Source organism: Myotis myotis, unplaced genomic scaffold (genome assembly GCF_014108235.1).
Source record: "Myotis myotis isolate mMyoMyo1 unplaced genomic scaffold, mMyoMyo1.p scaffold_m19_p_4, whole genome shotgun sequence".
Taxonomy (NCBI): Eukaryota; Metazoa; Chordata; class Mammalia; order Chiroptera; family Vespertilionidae; genus Myotis; species Myotis myotis.
In genome coordinates this window covers 32,187,166-32,207,419 of record NW_023416346.1, presented here as the reverse complement: position 1 = coordinate 32,207,419, position 20,254 = coordinate 32,187,166, and the positions used below count along the sequence as shown (strand labels likewise).

General features: G+C 38.6%; 1 protein-coding gene across 11 annotated transcripts in view; it reads left to right on the top strand.

Moving 5' to 3' along the window:
- SLC25A14 (solute carrier family 25 member 14) overlaps positions 1 to 16,133 on the top strand; it is a 30,634-nt gene extending 14,501 nt beyond the window's left edge. For all 11 annotated transcript variants that reach the window (XM_036305364.1, XM_036305366.1, XM_036305365.1 and 8 more), the window contains 5 exons: positions 201 to 296; positions 5,721 to 5,845; positions 6,564 to 6,699; positions 14,635 to 14,715; positions 15,681 to 16,133. In XM_036305364.1, the coding sequence (XP_036161257.1) occupies positions 201 to 296; positions 5,721 to 5,845; positions 6,564 to 6,699; positions 14,635 to 14,715; positions 15,681 to 15,722 (480 nt within the window). In that variant the 3' untranslated portion in view covers positions 15,723 to 16,133. The remainder of the gene's footprint in view (positions 1 to 200; positions 297 to 5,720; positions 5,846 to 6,563; positions 6,700 to 14,634; positions 14,716 to 15,680) is intronic.
- Positions 16,134 to 20,254: the final 4,121 nt, after the last annotated feature.

Here is a 20,254-nt window from a genome sequence, read left to right as displayed (position 1 = left end):
CCGCAACCAGGCATGTGCCTTGACTGGGAATTGAACTGTGACCTCCTGGTTCATAGGTTGATGCTCAATCACTGAGCCATGCTGGCTGGGCCTGATTTTTCTTTAATCCCCAAAAACTATTTTCTTAAATGTTAAATGAGTGAAATATCTCAGTTTTGTTCTTCCAGTCAAAACAAAATGTTCACCTTTTCTTATTTTAGATTCGAATGCAGGCTCAGGGAAGCTTGTTTCAAGGCAGCATGATTGGCAGCTTCATTGATATATACCAGCAGGAAGGTACCAAGGGTCTGTGGAGGGTGAGTACAATTTCCTAATATTGTTGTATACTCAGTTTCTAGAATTTGCAAAGAATACTTTTTTATATATAAAGCCATACAATTGTGAACTGTCATCTTATATTGTGTAAGATTCTTGTTAACCTAAAAAATAAGGTAAGAAGCTCCTTATCACCTATGAAAGGACCAGAAATTATCAGTTGTCTTTATTTCTACTTAATGTTTGGGGGTTATGTATGTGAGAGAAGATATTACATTATTTGAGATAGCATTTTGATTTGTTCAAATTCACAGTGAATTAGTTCTTCAATATCTATTTTTTGCCAGTTTTGTACTGACACAGCAATGTCTGTTTATGATACCTCTGTAATGCTTACGTTCTAAAGTTGTTGCCTAAAACAACCTTTTTAAACCTTTTTAAAGGTAAAAGATGCACTGTAAAATATTGAGAAAATATATAAGTGAGAAAAAATCCATCAAGTCCCACTAGCTAGAGATAATCACTTTTAACATTTTGTCTTATTATCTTTCAGTCTTCTATCCATACTTCTTTTTTTGTTGTTTGCATATAATGATTTATCCTATTTTAACCACTTAGTATTAAGACTACTAGTAGAATATGCAGAGAGTAGAATGGGAAATTCTATTAATAGACTCTTAAAAAAGAGAACTTCGTTGTTTTTCTTCCTTTATAATTTCCCCCAACTTCTTCTTAAAAAAATTTCAAACATACAGAAAAGTGGAAAGAATAGAACAATGAATACCTATATACCTGGATTAAATGACTGTTAAAGTTTGGCCATATTTGCTTTATCTATTTATGTATGTATATATACCCTTTTTCTTTTTGCTAAGCTATTTGAAAGGAAATTGCAGACATCATGGCATTCCCCTAAATACTTCATTATATATCTCTTAAGAATACGGACATTCTCCTACATAATAATAATACCCTTATCACACCTAAGAAAATTAACAGTAAGTCCCTAATACCTAACATCCAGCCCATATTCAAATTTCCTTTATTGATGAGTCCAGGCTAGCTTTCTTATAAAATGATTCCTCATATTTCCTCTGTACTTTCTGTAAACTGGAAGTTAAGTCTGTTGGCTTGATTAGATTCATGTTAAATGTTTTTGGTAAGAGAAGTTCATGGGTAAGACTGTATTTCATATGCAACATACTAACAGGCAGATGATGTTGAGTTATTCCATAGTTAGTGATGTCAAGTTTGATTACTTGGTAAGATGATGTCTACTAGATCTCACCATCATAAAAGATAAGTTGTTTCACCATTGGCAATTAGCAAGTAGTCTGTAGGGTTATATTCTTGCATCATGCATGTATCCTATTATCTAATAACCTTTCACCTAATGGTTTTGGTATCTATTAATGATCTTTGAGATTTGCTTTTTAATAATAGCAGGGTGCCATTTCTTGATTAGTTCAATTTAAAACCAGAAAATGGAACTAGCTAGAATTTTTTTTACAAAGTAAGGCTAAAGACAGCAATAAATAGAATTGAAGATTTGGTCAGGGGAACATAGCTACTTAATTTTTAATTAAAACTTTTAGTTGTGGTAAAATACACATAACAATATTTACCATCTTAACGATTTCAACTTCAGTTGTGTGGAGTACATTTACATTTTTCTGCAACCAGGCTCCAGAATTCTTTTCATCTTGCAAAACTGGAACTCTGTACCCATTAAGCAATTCCCCATTCTCCCCTTCCTCACAACCTTATACCTTATGTCTATATGAATTTGACTATACTGGATACCTTATATAAGTGGAATCATACTTTTGTCATTTTGTGACTGGCATATTTCACTTAGCATAGTGCCCCTCCAGGTTTATTCATGTTGTCACATGTATCAGGATTTATTTCCTTTTTAAGGCTGAGTAATAGTCTATTGTGTATATTTATCTGCTCATCTGTTAATAGACATTTAGGTTGTTTCTGTACCTTGGCTCTTATGAATAATAATGCTATGGACATGGGTGAGTGAAGACTGTGACTTCAGTTCTTTTATGTATATACCCAAAAGTGGGATTGCTGGATTGTATGGGAATTCTATGTTTAATTTTTTGAGGAACTGAACATAGATACTTTTATGATCCAGGCTACTTACATCATCCAGGCATGTACATTGTGTTATGTATTCTTTTGACACGGACATGTTATTTGCATATTAAGTACAGAATTATTTTTTCATTTCAAAGAGAAATATGTCTGCATTTTTCTTCAAACACATGGTCCTCTTTGTTTATGATTTATTTCCCTGCTTTGATTACAATATGGATACTGGAAACATTTCACTTTCTTCCCTACTCCATTGGGAGAAATAATCACATGAATACAACAATAAAGCGTAACTGGCACTAATGTCAGCTTTGGGAAGACAATAGAGTGGTGGGGACTTTGGTAACTGGAGAGCACCTGCCTCACTCATTGTTGCCATGTGTGATGTGAATTCAGTGTTGCCAAGTTTTCTGGATTTGCAAGAGAAGCTGCAAATCTGCGTTTCTATGTGAAGTGTCCTGGTTTTTTATATGTTGACAGTTTATTCAGCCTTCTAGAAACACTGTTTGGTGAAACAAAACATGTCTGAATTCAGCCCATGGACTCCAGTTTGGGGCCTTAGTCTTCACCAAAGTAGTCTTCTGTAAAGGTCATCTTCTAACAGAGTTGAGCAGATGGACGGGTCAGAGAGGAAGGCATTGTTGGGCCAGTCAGCCCGATCAGCAGAATAAAACATGGTGACAGCACAGCTATATTACTTCCATTGTATACATTGAGTTAGGAATTTTAAAAATATATACTTTTATTGGTTTTAGAGAGGAAGGGAGAGGGAGAGAGAGAGAGAGAAACACCAATGATGAGAATCACCTATCAGCTGCCTCCTGCATGCCCCCAACTGGGGACCGAGCCTGCAACCCAAGCATGTACCCTTGACCAGAATTGAACCCGGGACCCTTCAGTCCGCGGGCTGACGCTCTTTCCACTGAGCCAAACCAGCTAGGGCGAGTTAGGAAATTTAGAGATGATTGAATAATATAACAGGTCTTCCAGAAAGCAGTTGTCCCTACAGTATGTTATGTTCAATTTTCAATGAAATTTAAACACAATCTATAATAATAAAAGCGTAATATGCTCATTAGACCAGACAGTCAAACGACCTTCCAGACGTCATTCTGGACGACCTTCCAGATGAAGCTGTGGCAGCGGTGGCCGAGGCAGAAGAGGTTGGGGGCAATCAGGCAGGCAGGCAAGTAGTTAGGGGCAATCAGGCAGGCAGGCAGAGTGGTTAGGGGCAATCAGGTAACAGGCAGAGTGGTTAGGGGCGATCAGGCAGGCAGGCAGAGTTGTTAGGGGCAATCAGGCAGGCAAGCAGAGTGGTTAAGGGTGATCAGGCAGTCAGGTAGAGTAGTTAGGGGTGATCAGGTAGGCAGGCAGAGTGGTTAGGGGCAATGAAGCAGGCAGGCAGAGGCGGTTAGGGACAATCAGGCAAGCAGGTGAGCAGTTAGGGGTGATCAGGCAGGCAGGAAGAGTGGTTAGGGGTGATCAGGCAAGCAGGCAGAGGCAGTAAGGGGCAATCAGGCAGGCAGGCAGTCGAACAGTTAGGAGCCAGTGGTCCCGGATTGCGAGAGGGATGTCCGACTGCCAGTTTAGGATCGGGCCTAAACCGACATCCCCCAAGAGGCCCCGGATTGCAAGAGGGTACATACAGGCTGGGCCGAGGAGACCCCCTTCCACACACACACACGAATTTCATGCACTGGGCCTCTAGTTTACTTATAAAAGTAAAACATTTGTGGTGAAGGCCTGGGTTGGGGTGGGAACCAGACGGAGAAAGAAAGTGGAGGGATAATGGGGACATCTGTAGTACCCTCAACAATAAAGATAAATAAATTTAAAAAATAAAAGTAAAACATTCATTGTGATTTTTAAAATATAGATAGATATAAAAATAAAATTATCCTAATCCCAGATGAAGAAAAATATTTTGGTGTATTTCCCTCTAATCCTTTACAAAAATTTGGTGTGTGCACATACCTTTTTCCCTAAGTTAGAATAGTACAATAGTAATTTTATGTGATGCCTTCTTTAAGGTTATATCATAAGTATTTTCTTGTCAGTAGTCTTCAAAATATGACTTTTAATGCTCTAGCAGCCCTGCACTATAATGTGAGCTGTAATATGCTATTGAGTGAAACTCTGGTAGTATTATCCCAGGAGGATTTATAAGGAAGTATTGCTTTTGCCTTGGCCTTCTCCCTAGCTGCAGCATACCTTTGCTGGCATCCTAGTGTGTTCTTTCTGCATATCCTAAAATTCTGTGAATTAAACTTGGAAGTGCTTCTCTCCCCACTGACTTTTTTCTCTCTCTTTTCTTTATTGATTAAGGTATTACATATGTGTCCTTATCACCCCATTGCCGCCCCCCACACTCATGCCCTCACCCCCTGGTGTCTATGTCCATTGGTTATGCTTATATGCATGCATACAAGTCCTTTGGTTGATCTCTCCCCCTTACCCCCACCCTCCCCTACCTTTCCTCTGAGGTTTGAGCATCTGATTGATGTTTCTCTGTCTCTGGGTCTGTTTTTGTTCATCACTTTATGTTGTTCATTATATTCCATAAATGAGTGAGATCATGTGATATTTATCTTTCTCTGACTGGCTTATTTCACTTAGCATAATGCTCTCCAGTCCCATCCATGCTGTTGAAAATGGTAAGAATTCCTTCTTTTTTATTGCAGCGTAGTATTCCATTGAGTAGATGTACCACAGTTTTTTAATCCACTCATCTGCTGATGAGCACTTAGGCCGTTTCAAAATATTAGCTATGGTAAATTGTGCCGCTATGAACATAGGGGTGCATATATCCTTTCTGATTGGTGTTTCTAGTTTCTTGGGATATATTCCACTTTCAAGCTCATTTTATGAAGCCAGCATTACCCTAATACAAAACCAGATAAAGACAACACAATGAAAGAGAATTACAGGCCAGTATCCCTCATGAACATAGATGCCAAAATCCTCAACAAAATTCTAGCAAATCGGATCCAGCAGTACATCAGACAGATCATACACCATGAACAAGTAGGATTTATCCCGGGGATGCAAGGATGGTGCAGTATCCACAAATCAATAACTGTGATACATCCCCACTGACTTTTGCTTCATGGCTTTATTTGATTTTTTATAACATCTTAATTGAGATAATTCACATACCATTAATTTCACCATCTTAAAGTGTACAATGTAATGGTTTTTAGTAATTCACAGACTTGTTCCAGTAGTAGGCATTGATTTGAAAGAGTAATGTCTGTACTCCAGACTTGGATTTTTCTGTCACTTTTTAACTCACAATTTATTTTGTTCACTTTTGGACTTATGCCACACTACCTGTGTATTTTCTTGGTGTCTAATTGTAGGGTGTCGTTCCAACTGCTCAGCGGGCTGCTATCGTTGTGGGAGTAGAGCTACCAGTCTACGATATTACAAAGAAGCACTTAATATTGTCAGGGGTGATGGGAGACACAATTTTAACTCACTTTGTGTAAGTATGATAGGTTGTGCTCATGCCATATTACCAGCACACAAAAAATCTCACTGAAATCCTCATGTAGAATTGATACCTTTATTCTACATCCCAGATGCTATGGGCGTTTTGGTACTTGAGGGCAGTATCTAATACAACAGCCTGTGAGATTTCTGTCAGTGTTTGCATTTTTTCATACACAGCCTCTATATATAATAAGCTCATCTGTTATTTGCTTTGGTTTATTTTAGAACAGAAAGCAAACTTTTCTCAATGAGAATCAGAAAAAGTCAAATTGTATAGGGCCTATGAAACAAAAACATAGTTTTGGGCTGAAGACTGTTGCCAGTCACATCCTACATTTTCTTCATCTTGCAACTTTTATGATATTTTACTACTGAAATGCATTTGGCATATGATCCTGTGTTTTGAAAAATCTACATAACTAATATATGATGTATGAAACTTGCTGTTTAGAAATCTTGCAATACTTTTAAATTGTCCCCCTTTAAGAAAAAAAAAGGTGTGTAAGTTTCAGTTTGAAAAGTGAAAAGGACAACTTTAAATGATGTCTCTTTAGAACATTTTTTTTCTTTTTAGATTATAATGAAAGGGCAAGTGCCAAGTTTTATCTGATGAGTCTGACTCATTGTACATTTAAGTTTGCCCTCATTTCTGTTTAGGGGGCAGGAGTGGAAGCAGGGCAGTCTATTTACTTGAACTTTTCATTTTTTAGTTCCAGTTTTACATGTGGCTTGGCTGGGGCTCTGGCTTCTAATCCAGTTGATGTGGTTCGAACTCGGATGATGAACCAGAGGGCAATAGTGGGACATGTGGACCTCTACAAGGGTACTTTGGATGGTATTTTAAAGGTATGGACACTGTGGGCTTGCATTGCATTTTTAATTTTCGTTGGTGTCTTAGACCTTCTTTCAAGCCTTATTCTTAATTGCTACATATAATTCTGAAGACGTAAGAGTTACCATGTATATTTTAATAGGCTGTCAGAGTAATTTCCAGGTAGAAAAGCTGTGTCCTTGGCAATCTGCTGATGCTTAGTGGTCCTTAATATTATTATTCCGATTTGAATGCTTGTGACTGTAGGATACTTTTATCAATAGTACCATATACAATTAATATAAAGGACTTAATGAATCCCACATTTGCACATTTCAAACAAGACAGAGACTCTGTGATAGAAAATCTGGTACTCAGTTTCAGTTCAGCATTGTGCTATTGTTCACACTTTTGCTTTGAAAGTTTCCACTATGTTATTCTTGTAGATAGCTAAATATCGTAAATGAATTATGTATGATACAATCACTGGTGATAATACTTCTACAAAATTGAAATTTGAGGCTAAAATATGATATTGCCATATAGTTTCTCTGTGGTTCAGCTTAATTTAACAACTTTTTATTATAGATCAGGCACATTTTAGTAGGCACAGAGAAATTATAGCATTTCTCTGTGGGTGTGCAAACATAATACAGCTTGGTAAGTGAAAAACTCAGGGATCTGTGGGAAGAAATTTTAGTCCAATTTGGAAGTTTAGGATGGGTTTCCTGTAGATGGTGGCATCATGAATAATAATAACTCATATGTTGAGTGCTTTTCTATATATTTGGAAATATCCTAATGAGACCTTACATATTATTTTAGTGGTGACCATGTGGTAGCATTCATTACAGAGCATCACAGGAAGAGGAACAGGTTTTGTGGGAGACATAACAGTTTTGAGCACTTAGTTTGAAGTTCCTGAGGAACATACAGTGGATATATTTGAATATATTAGTCTTCACTCAGAGGAGAGTTCATGGGTGTAGCTAAGAACCTTGGGAATCAGTAGTGTACAGGCGTTGCATACTGTGGAGGGGGAGACCAAGGAGAGCAGGTAAAGGAATTCACAACATTTTTGCCTTCCTAGCACACTGGAGTGTTAAAAAAATTCCTTCCGTTAATAGTGATTCACAGAGGCACTGATTCTTAGACTCTGGGGAGTAGAGTTTGACAAAAGCCCCTCCCCCCTTGCTGTTTCTCATATGCTCATCCTTCCACTTGACAATCACTGATGTAGAGAGAAAAGTCGGGCTAAGGAAAGAAATACCAATTATTAAGGCCTTGGCAGATGCGGAACTCAGGGAAGACATAAAAAGGTAACAGTTCAAAAGATATGAGAAAACTTAGAAGAGAATAGACATCATGGAAGCAAAGGGAGTAATGAGTTTCAAGGAGGGGTGAGTAATTATTTAATGCCAAATGGAATAAAGAGATCCAGTACAGTACTGCAAAGTACCTATTGGATTTAATATTTTCTAGAAGAGGTTTGCTAGATTAGTGTTTGCAAAAACCCAATTGCTGTGCATTGAGAAGTGTGTTTAATCATTCATTCATTCATTCATTCATTCATTCATTCGATACAAAAATGTTTGTGTCTTATGTGCCAGGTACTGTTCTAGGTTGGTGAACAGAAAAGTCCTGTCTTTCATGATGCTGTAATTCTAATTGGAAGAGACAGATAAACACATAGGAAGTGAGGATAAGTAGAGAAGGTTGGTTAAGAGGAGATAGAAGGTACAATAATCTAGTAATAGCATTTATTGAATGTTTACTATGTATCACACTATAATATATCCTTTAACTCACATCAACGTTATGGAATAAATAATTATCTTTCCCATTTTATTAAAGTGATTTTAGTTTCAGAGTAGCTAAGTATTTATCCAAGATTACACACCCAATAAGTGTTAGCTCTGGGATTTAAACCAGGACCTGTCTGATTCCAAAGTTTGTATTTATAACCACTATCCTGTGTTGTATAGAAGGAAACATTTTCATGTTGGTACTAACCTTTAATTGCTTATATCTACTCACTGATTCACTTATTTGCTATTAAAATTCTTTAAAAACAATTTCACTCTATATTATTATGATATATAATAGCATCATACTTTGTTATTTTATCTCTAAGAGTCCCCAAACACTTTGGCGAATGGAATAAGCATTCGTCTCTGACATAGAAATGAGCAACTGCAAACCTCATACTGTCATCTCCAGCTTAAAACCATTGGGTGGATTTCCATTGATCCAAGGCTCTATATGATTTGACCTCTTTTTACTTCCACAGTCTTATCTTTCCTACCTTTACTCTGCATTCCAGATATACTGAACAATTTCTAGTACTTGACTTTCATTTCCAAGTTTTCTTCCAAACCATATACTTTGTTAGATGCCCCCCCCACTCCATCCTAAGTCCCTTTCACTTGGCTAGCTCCTGCTCATTTTTAGATCTCGTTACTTTTTCATAAAGGCCTTCCCTGATTGTTAAACTAGGTTATGTGTACATAGTTTAGTGCACTTGCTCTATCATAGCATTTATTATATTTTTAAAAATCTTTATTGAGGTCTAATTCACATATCATAAAATTAACCTATTCAAAGTAGCTTTTGGTATATTCACAGATATGTGCAACCATCATCACCACATTTTCATAACCTCAGAAACCATATTCCCCCTATCTCCCCCATCTCTAAGAAAGCACTAATCTACTTTCTATTACTGCAGAGTTGCCTATTCTGGATATCTCATATAAACAGAATTATAGAAAATGTGACCTTTTTGACTGGCTCCTTTCATTTTACCATAATGTTTCAAGGTTCACCCATGTTATAACATGTATCAGTACTTTGTTCCTTTTTTAAATTTGATTTTTTTTACTTTGTTCCTTTTTAATTGTTCAAAGTATTACAAATAGTAGTACATATGTCTCCTTTTTTTTCAATTGACCTTCCCCCAGCCTCCCCTACCCCCCCGGCACATGCCCTCACCCCTCTCCCAGTGTCTTGCGTACATTAGTTATGCTTATACTTTACTAGAGGCCTGGTGCACAAAATTTGTGCACCCTCTCCAATCTGGGACCCCTTGAGGGATGTCTGACTGCCCATTTAGGTCCAGTCCCTCTTGTAATCCAGGACTGCTGGCTCCCAACCACTTGCCTGCCTGCCTGCCTCTAACTGCTTCTGCCTGCCAGCCTGATCGCCCCCTAACCACTCCCCTACCAGCCTGATTGATGCTCAACTGCTCCCCTGCTGGCTTAATTACCCCCAATTGCCCTCCCCTGTCAGCCTGATTGCCCCCAACTGCCTTCCCCTGCTGGCCTCATCGCCCACAACTGCCCTCCCCTGCTGGCCATCTTGTGTCCACATGGGGGCAGCCATCTTGTGTGTTGGAGTGACGGTCAATTTGCATATTCCCTCTTTATTAGATAGGGTTTACAAGTCCTTCAGTTGATCTCTTACCTTCACCCACCAATCCTCCCCAGCCTTCCCACTGTCATTTGACAGTCTGTTTGATGCTGCTCTGCCTCTATATCCATTTTTGTTCATCAGTTAATGTTGTTCATTATATTCCATAAATGAGTGAGATCATGTGGTATTTATCTTTCTCTGACTGGCTTATTTCACTTAGCATAATGCTCTCCAGGTGCATCCATGCTGTTGCAAATGGTAAGAATTCCTTCTTTTTTACTGCAGCGTAGTATTCCATGTGTAGATGTACCACAGTTTTATAATCCACTCATCTGCTGATGGGCACTTAGGCTGTTTCCAAATCTTAGCTATGGTAAATTGTGCTGCTATGAACATTAGGGGTGCATATATCCTTTCTGATTGGTGTTTCTGGTTTCTTGGGATATATTCCTAGAAGTGGGATCACTGGGTCAAATGGGAGTTCCATTTTTAACTTTTTGAGGAAACTCCATACTGTTCTCCACAGTGGCTGCACCAGTCTGCATTCCCACCAGCAGTACACGAGGGTTCCTTTTTCTCCACATCCTCACCAGCACTTGTCCTTTGTTGATTTGTTGATGATAGCCATTCTGACAGGTGTGAGGTGGTACCTCATTGTTGTTTTGATTTGCATCTCTCAGATGATTAGTGACTTTGAGCATGTTTTCATATATGTTTCTTGGCCTTCCTTATGTCCTCTTTCAAAAAGTGTCTAGGTCCTTTGCCCATTTTTTTTTATTGGATAATATCCCATCATATGGCTATATCACATTCATTTCATTTTATTTTAATTACTTTTACTTTTTAATTCTTTTTAAATTTAATTTATTAGGGTGACAGTGGTTAATGAAACCATACAGGTTTCAAGTGTACAACTCAATAAAATATTATCTGCCCTAGTGTCCCATCATCATCACTGAGTCACTATCTCATACATTCTGTTAGTTTATTCACAGCATTTTCTTCTATCTGAAATTATGCTCTTTATTATTTGTGTGTTTATTGTCTGAATCTATGGTTCTAGGTTATCTGTATCTGGGCTTTACTTTTACATCATGCACTTGTCACCCAAAGTAAAGTCTCTTTCCATCCCCATTTATCCCCCTTTTGCCCTCTTCTACCTTCCCCCACCCCCTTTCCCTCTGGCTGTCACCATACTATTGTCTGTGTCTGTGTCATATACTGGGTGGGAAAAGTAGGTTTATAGTTATTTGTATGGAAAGTAATACAATTATTAATAAACTATAATACAAGAATAAACTATGTTTTGTATACTCATAACTGTAAACTTACTTTTGCCATGCCTTATATTTTTTTCTGCTTAATCTTTTCACCTTTTTTCACCCAGCCCCCAAACCCTTTCCCTCTGTAATTACATTTAATATCTGTCATCCAGTAGACTGTAAATTCCTTGAAGGCAGGACAGCGTGCATCTTATTTGTCATTTTATCTACAGCAAATTATTTGTTGAATGAATGCATAATGTTGTTTCTGTTTATCTATATAAAAGTTCTTGTTTGTTTTCATACAACTGCCTCAAGCCAAAAAATGTGCCTCCCATTACTAATGTTCTAAAGAAGTTAGTCAATATTTTGGAGCTTTATAAGGAGTCAGATGGCTCATGGAAGTGTTAGAGACTCTAACTGTGTTTGTATATCCATTCACTCAACAAATACAGGGCATTCCCCCCCAAATTTTTACACACTTTAACAGCTGATAACTCTGTTTTGAAAATGAAATGTATTTTAATAAACACAGCCTTTATAATTATTCAAAGTGTATGTATACATTATTTTGGGCACCCTATATTTACTTAGATATTTGTTAGAAACTTTACTGTGCCAGACAGTGTTAGGTGGTGGGGATATAATGGTGAATGAGACAAACACAGTCCATGCTTTCCTGGAGGGGGACAGACAATAAAGAGTATAATTTCAGATAGAAGTAAATGCTGTGAAGAAACTAACAGAATGTATGAGCTAGTGACTCAGTGATGATGATGATGGGAAACTAGTTCAGCTAGGGTAGCTAGGAAAAGGCTGTGAGGAGTTGACATTTGAGCAGAGGTCTGATGATGAGAAGGTGGCCATGTGAAGATTGGAGAGAAAAGTATTGCATTAAAGAAGGAACAGGTACAAAGGTCCTGAGTTGGGAATGAGCTGGACATGTTCAAGGGTTAAAAATAAGGTTGGCATGCCTGAGTGTGGTAAATGAAGGGCAAAGTGTAGGAAATGAAACTGGAGAGAAGGAGGGGCTAAATTATGTAGGATCCTAAATGTCATCACAGAAAACTTGCAGTTAGAATGAATTCCACTGGGAAGTCATTGGGGAGCTTTAAGCAGGAAAGTGACACTGTCTTGTTTAAAAATTTAAAAGTTTGTTTTGACTTCCAGGTGGAGATTGTAGACCAATTTGGAGGTTTATTGTGGTATTCTAGGTGAGAGGTGATGGGGTTGGATTGTATTTCTAAGGTCCCTTGTAATTTTAGCAATCTATGGTTCTAGGTTATCTGCATCTGGGCTTTACTCTTGCTGATTTTCACAATTTTTCAACATCAGTTTTGCTGAGACCTTTGACATTTGCTCATAATCCATTGGGGGAAGTATATTATCACTATGCTTTCATAAATTACGCCCTACTTATGTTGCTGTTTGCTCCAAAAAAATGCTTAGTATGGATAATTATCTCGAGTGCTCATTTTTTTCAGTTTAAGTATAGTTGGCATACAATATATTATGTTAGTTTCAGGTGTACAATATAATGATTTGACGTTTATATACCTTATGATATGATTACCACCATACAACATAGCAGTTCCACTTTTGGGAATTTATCTAAAGAAATCAAGCATAAGATAAGGGATATTTATAAGTCTGGATTCTCAAATTATTGTCTAGTCCAGATATATTTACTTTTTAGTATAGTGGTGGGTTTCACTTCACCAGTGGAAAGGCAAAATAACATTTTTTTGTTGTTAATCCTCACCTGAGTATATTCTTCCATTGATTTTTAGAGAGAGTGGAAGGAAGGCAGTGAGAGAGAGAGAGAAAGAAACATTGAGGTGAGAGAGACACATCAATTGGTTACCTCCTAAATGGGCCCCAACCAGGGCTGGGGATTGAGCCTATAACTGAGGTGCATGCCCTTGACTGGAATTGAACCCAGGCAGGCTGACGCTCTAGCCACTGAGCCAAACCAACAAGAGCAGAATAACATTTTTTTTCCAATGTCTAACACAATGCCTAAGTTACAGGAGTCACTTAAGAGATAATCTGTCCATTAAACAGGAACTGTTTCTATAGGTTGGATTCATTATACACCACTGGTTTATGACCTTTGATATACCTCATTTTTCCTTTAATTTATAATAACCATTAAGCTGGTATGTGTAGACCATCTTTGAAACAGGAAACCCAAACTCAAAGGAATTCACAATTTTCCTCATGTGATCCTCAGAGCATTGATATGAGGTAGGCCCTAGCGTTACACAGAACTTGCAGTGATGAACCAGTGATGAAATGTTATTTGACGGCTTGACTGGGGCTGGGATATCTGCTTCAAAGATCATTCATGTGGCTGTTAGCAGGAAGCCTCTCTTCCTCTTTGGCTGTTGGCAAGAGGCCTTAGTTTCTCACAGTTGGGCCTTTTCATGACATGGAAGCTGGCCTCCTCCAGAGTGAATGATCTAAAAGAGAACAAGGCAGAAGCTTTATATATAAAGCATCTTTTGTAACAAAGCATTGGAGATGACATGTTCACCACCGCTTTATTCTATTGGAGACACAGACCAATCCTGATATGTGTGGGTGGGCCTACACAAGGGTATGAAAAACTGGAGGTGGCTTTCTTTGGGGACCATCTTGGAAGCTGTCTACCACAGATACTTTCTTTCTTTTTTTTTTCCTGGGGGGATACCTTTTTATTGCAAATGGTAAATAGCCCTCATGCATTTAGTCCATCACATTGTATTTTATTTTTTTTCCCTAACCCTAACCCTATCTTTATCCCTAACCCTAACCCTATCTTTATCCCTAACCCTAACCCTATCCTTATCCCTAACCCTAACCCTATCTTTGTCCATAACCCTAACCCTAATCCTATTCTTATCCCTAACCCTAACCCTAACCCTAACCCTATCCTTGTCCATATCCTTAGTCCATCACATTTTAAAACATACATTTCTTCTCTTGCTTATACATTTTCTGATAGGAAACTCTGCAGGGATCATTTTGCAGTTAATGTTGAAGGCGATACTTTCTTTCTCTTCTTTGCTAGTATTACTGTTATCTCAGCATCAAGAATATATTTGCATATGGTAGGTGCTCAATAAATATTTGTTGAATGAATGGGTAGATTTATTTATATTATCTATGAATTCAAATGTATGTCTAGAAAAAAAGGACTATTCATGGAGTCATGAGTTGTTGGGGAGGGACTTGGAAGATGAATATTAAAATACATGTAATTGTCAGATGTAAAGAGTAAGGGGAATTCACTCTATTTTTTATTACATCTTTCAGATGTGGAAACACGAGGGCTTTTTTGCACTCTATAAAGGATTTTGGCCAAACTGGCTTCGACTTGGACCCTGGAACATCATTGTATCCTTTCACAACATGAGAATGAAAGCAAATACTTTAAGCTCCCAGGTAATTCTAGGCTATGGGAAGGAAAATTTGATCCTTGAAGCTTTTAGGCAAGTGAGAAACCTAAGCATTCTAATGGTGGCCATTGAGGATGGAATTAAGAAATGACTTTCAGTTGGAGTCTAATACAAACTGAAAGGACTAGAAAAGGCATAGCAAATGTCCTCTTAAAAAAAAAAAGCACTAACAATAACAGACAAATCTGGAAGGTGCTATTTCCCTGCTGGGAACTGCCCACAGAAAAGTCCATGCTGAGGAGGTCCATATTTCCTATCCCCTAACTATAGGAACAAAACAGCTGGAGAAATAATAAGACAGAAAACATAAATAGGGTGAAGGAATCTAGGGCCAAATAGGGCTATTTCCTCAGGGGTGAATCTCCTTGCTTTATCTGTGTTTGAGTGCCTTCTACATGCAGAGTCATGAATTGGATGCTGTGGGTGGTGGTGTGTGTACAGTAGTGAGCATTGCATGGTTGAAAAGTAATTTCCTGCCCTTGTGGAGTCTATAGGTTGAGGGAGATAGTATTTCTCACCCTCCTTGGGATTGCTCTGATTACCTAATGTCTGTAAACGATTATTCTAGAACTGAATTATATGTTACCATTGATGTTCTTGGGTGTGTGTGTGTGTGTGTGTGTGTGTGTGTGTGTGTGTGTGTGTTATTTGCCCCCTGAAGACTCCAATTATGTTAAAATTTTAATCTGTTTATATTGCTAAATGCCAGTGAAGATAATGGACACATGGTGGGCATTCAGTACATGCTGATTTGCCAGGTATTGTTTTTAAAAAGACTTTTAAGCAAGTGCAACTTAGAGTAGCACAAACTAAGTACCTTAATTTAAGAATGCAATGCACAATTTTAAAACTGGGTTTGGCTTTCTGTGTTAACCCAGTGATCTTCCATGACTTACTCTTCAGTTTTTTATCACATATGAGCAGCTTAAGAGACTTCAGATCTAAGGACTGAATTACATGTGAGCCAAGCCCTGCCAACCTTTCTACTCTTTTTCCCTTTTCCTTCTTCAAATGTATTTTGACAAAGTTGTGAGTGTTTACTGAACCATTGGTCTCCTAAGGGCCTCCTGATGGAAGAACAATAGATAGGATTGTTCAAAATTGTTCAGTTGTTTGTGTTACCATGTTAACTTCCCTGAGAGGAAGTGTTAGCATTGAGATTCTGGCACCAGATTGGTATCTTCTATGAAGATGGATACTGATGGGTGACATTCAAAATGGCCTTCTTTTCAAATGTGGGTTAAATGTAGTTGGTTAGCCTCAGACTTGGGTGAGAGCAGAAGCATAGGCCAGGGAAGTTATTGCTGTGTATGTTACAGACCTCGGTTCTCATTAAAGAATTTATTGGAGGAATTACTTTGGTTTTGTCTTCATTTACTATTTTCCCCTTTGCCAATTCTTTATAAGTTACATTCTCCAGAGGCTGATAAAGAGAAGTTGTCTATGAAATGGAGTCTGGACTCTTACAACATATTTATGAGCACAGACTAAGTGCACTGTGCTTTCCCACTGTCATTCATTGTCATAATGCCACTCACTTGTAAACATTAGGCAAGTGGTCCTTTTCTAATCATGAATAAAAAAACAAGTAGCTAATTTAGAAGTTTGTACAGATAAAATGCTAAAAGAGGCTTAAAATAGAACTCTGTGTCTAGGTTTCTAATTGTCTTATAAGCAAAATGTTCTGCCTACTTTCTTGTACTAGAATAGTGCCTAGCACATTGTAGGCACTCAAATATTTGTGGACTAAGTAGTTTACTGTAGTTCTTCATCCTTATCCGTTCATTATTTGTTCAAACAACATTATGTGTCTCATATCTTAGATGCTGGGAATATAAAAATGAGTTAAGATGGTCTCTGTTTCCAAGCTCACATTATAATAGACAATTACAGTAGGTGCTATGTACTATGTGAAAGATCAACGAAGTACTGCAGAAGCACAGAGGAGGGAACTAGAGGATTGGCCAAGGACTTCATAGTGGAGTTTATATTTGTGCTAAAAAGCAGATTTTACCATATGGATGAGACAGGGAAGGACATTCCAGACAGGGGAATGAGAAAAGTTCAGTGTGGCTAAGATGTAGGACAGTGGTTTTCAAATACCAAGTGAGGCAAATCATCTGGCGATCTTGTGAAAATGTAAGTTCCCATCATCTGAGAACCTAACCTTACTTGGGGCAAAGGCATTTTGCTTTTGTTACAGGCACTGAACCTGGTCCTTAACATTATACTTTGAGAAACACTGGTTAAAAAATAATGTGGGCTAGAATGAAAGGAAGAGTAGTGTGGCCAAAGGGTCAAATTATGAAGGGTCTCTATATGCCCAAAGAAAGAGTTTGACTTTTATCCTGAGGGATAGGGCAGACAAAGGAAGTTTAAAATAGGGAATTAACATAACAGCTTTTGTTGTTAGGAAGATAACCCTAGTGTGGAGGGTATCCTGGAGGGGAACAGCCCTAAAAAGGTTAAGACATACTGAAATCTACTTCCCTATACATCCAGGTAAACAAAACAAGAGTCCAGATAAACTAAGAAAATTTGTCCCAAGTCACATAGCCGGATTGTGGCAGGTTTGAGACTAGCACATTGCTATCAGAGTTCTTTGTCTCATTCTACCACCCACAGTCCTTCTTAACTGTCAGTCTAAAGCACTACCTTTTGAAAATTAATTTTAATAGGTTTTATTTTTTTAGAGATGTTTTAGTTGCACAACAAAATTGTGCAGAAGGTACAGAGGTTTCCCATGTACTCCCTATGCCCACATGTGCATAGCTCCCTCTCCCACATCAAAATTATTCACCAGAGTGATTAATTTGTTACAATTTATAAATCTACATAAATGTCAGACAAGAAAAAGTCCAAGTACTGAGCCTGGGGAAGTCCAACATAAAATAAGGCAGAAAACCACAGAGGACACTAGCGATGACTACATACTCAGCCTAAGTTGTCTTTTTTTTTTTTAATTAAATCTTTATTGTTCAGATTATTACATTTGTTCCTCTTTTTTTCCCCCATAACTCCCCTCCTCCCAGTTCCCGCCCCACCCTCCGCCCTCACTCCCCACCCACTGTCCTCATCTATAGGTGCACGATTTTTGTCCAGTCTCTTCCCGCATCTCCCACACCCCTTTCCCCCCCAAGAATAGTCAGTCCATTCCCTTTCTATGTCCCTGATTCTATTATATTCACCAGTTCATTCTGTTCATCGGATTATTTATTCACTTGATTCTTAGATTCACTTGTTGATAGATGCATATTTGTTGTTCATAATTTGTATCTTTACCTTTTTCTTCCTCTTCCTCTTCTTAAAGGATACCTTTCAGCATTTCATATAATCCTGGTTTGGTGGTGATGAACTCCTTTAGCTTTTCCTTATCTGTGAAGCTCTTTATCTGACCTTCAATTCTGAATGATAGCTTTGCTGGATAAAGTAATCTTGGTTGTAGGTTCTTGGTATTCATCACTTTGAATATTTCTTGCCACTCCCTTCTGGCCTGCAAAGTTTCTGTTGAGAAATCAGCTGACAGTTGTATGGGTATTCTCTTGTAGGTAACTGAGTTTCTTTCTCTTGCTGCTTTTAAGATTCTCTCTTTGTCTTTTGCTCTTGGCATTTTAATTATGATGTGTCTTGGTGTGGTACTCTTTGGATTCCTTTTGTTTGGAGTTCTCCACGCTTCTTGGACCTGTAAGTCCATTTCTTTCACCAGGTGGGGGAAGTTTTCTGTCATTATTTCTTCAAATAGGTTTTCAATATCTTGCTCTCTCTCATCTTCTGGCACCCCTATAATTCTGATGTTGGTACGCTTGAAGCTGTCCCAGAGGCTCCTTACACTATCCTCGCATTTTTGGATTCTTTTTTCATTCCGCCCCTCCAGTTGGGTGTTTTTTGCTTCCTCGCATTTCAAATCATTGACTTGATTTTTGCGCTCCTCTGGTCTGCTGTTGGGAGTCTGTATAGTATTCTTTATTTCAGTCGGTGTATGCTTAATTTCTAGTTGGTTCCCCATCATAACATCGAGGGTCTCATTAGTTTTCTTGTATATCTCATTAAGTTTATCGGCGGCTTCTAAACAGTTCTTGAGAGACCTTAAAAGTGTGGTTCTGAACTCTATATCTTCCATTGACAATTTTGTCCTGTTTCTTTGTCTCCGCATTTTGTTATGCTTTCTTGGTGCACCCCCTAGTAGTCTTTGTGCGCAGTCTTGTAGTTAAGCCTTGATTGTTGTAGCTAATACCAGGGAGGGTTTGACCTCCAGGCCAAGTGGCTGTGAGAATCAGCTGTGTCTGGAGTGAGAGAACTTCTGTCCTCTAGGGAGGTGCTAATCTAGCCTTTGCCTGAGGCTATCCGACAAATGCCTCTGTGCAGGGCTTGGGCAGAGCAGGTCGCACAGGATCAACAGGGTGGGCCGGAGAGAGCAGTTATGGCGGCTCTCAGTCCTGTCCCCAGGGGCTCTGCCTCTCTGAGTCCCAGCACCCGCTGCAAACCTCGGAGAGAAAGCTGCACTCGCTCTGACTGAAGCCAGACAGTCCCGCTTCTCCTGTTTGAGTCTGGGTCCCTAAAGACTCGCCCGTATCTGGAGCTCAGAGTCTGCGACTCCCTCCCGATTGAAAACGCCAACCACGCCCTCTGCCGCCAGCCCACTCCGCGCACTCCGCACCTCAGAATTTGACTTCAGCACTGCGCCTCCTCTGAGTGTCCGTATGCGTTTCTCTTTCCTCCTAGTTGTAGGACTTCCACTCAGCCAGCGTTCCTGTGGTTCTGGGTGATGTCCCTTCCGTCTTTTAGTTTCACTTTTGAAGTAGTTGTTCAAGGCAGCAAACTCCGGCGTTAACCTATGCCGCCATCTTGGTTCTCCTCCCTAAGTTGTCTTAATAAGACTAATATTCTGATGAATGATAAAGAGTAAAGGGGGCAAGAGAGTAAATTATTTTTAATATGAAATTTGGAGAAAAAATAGTTTGAAGCTGATGAGGTCTTTAGCCAAATTACTAAAGTTTTAAGGAGTGTTGTCTTTATAGTAGCCAAAATCATGGGCAGATAGTTCAAATTAAAGAATTTGATTTGCTCTTTTGGTATAGTATCTTATCCTGTTCTTAGTCATGGATTAATATAGTATCCTCCTCACCCCCTCCCTCCCATAACTTATTGATGGATAGAATATTTTGATTGAGCACTCAGGATTAACCCATTTCTATAGTGAAATAGGCTGCAGTAAGGGTCCCTCAGGGAGTACATAAAGATCTGCCTCTTGCCACATAGCATTTATAGGGGATTATTTATATGTATGAAGAATTTAGTGTTTCACAAAGATTATTCACCATAGAGTACCCTTAAGTAATAACTCTCCGTTGTATGTTTGAATTGCAATTTTTGATTGAAAAATATCTTTATAGGGGCATGTCAGATATGAAATAGATTCACCAGTGTCTTTTGAAGGTATACTGAGAAGGGAACTCTTTCAGTCAATGAATACAAGG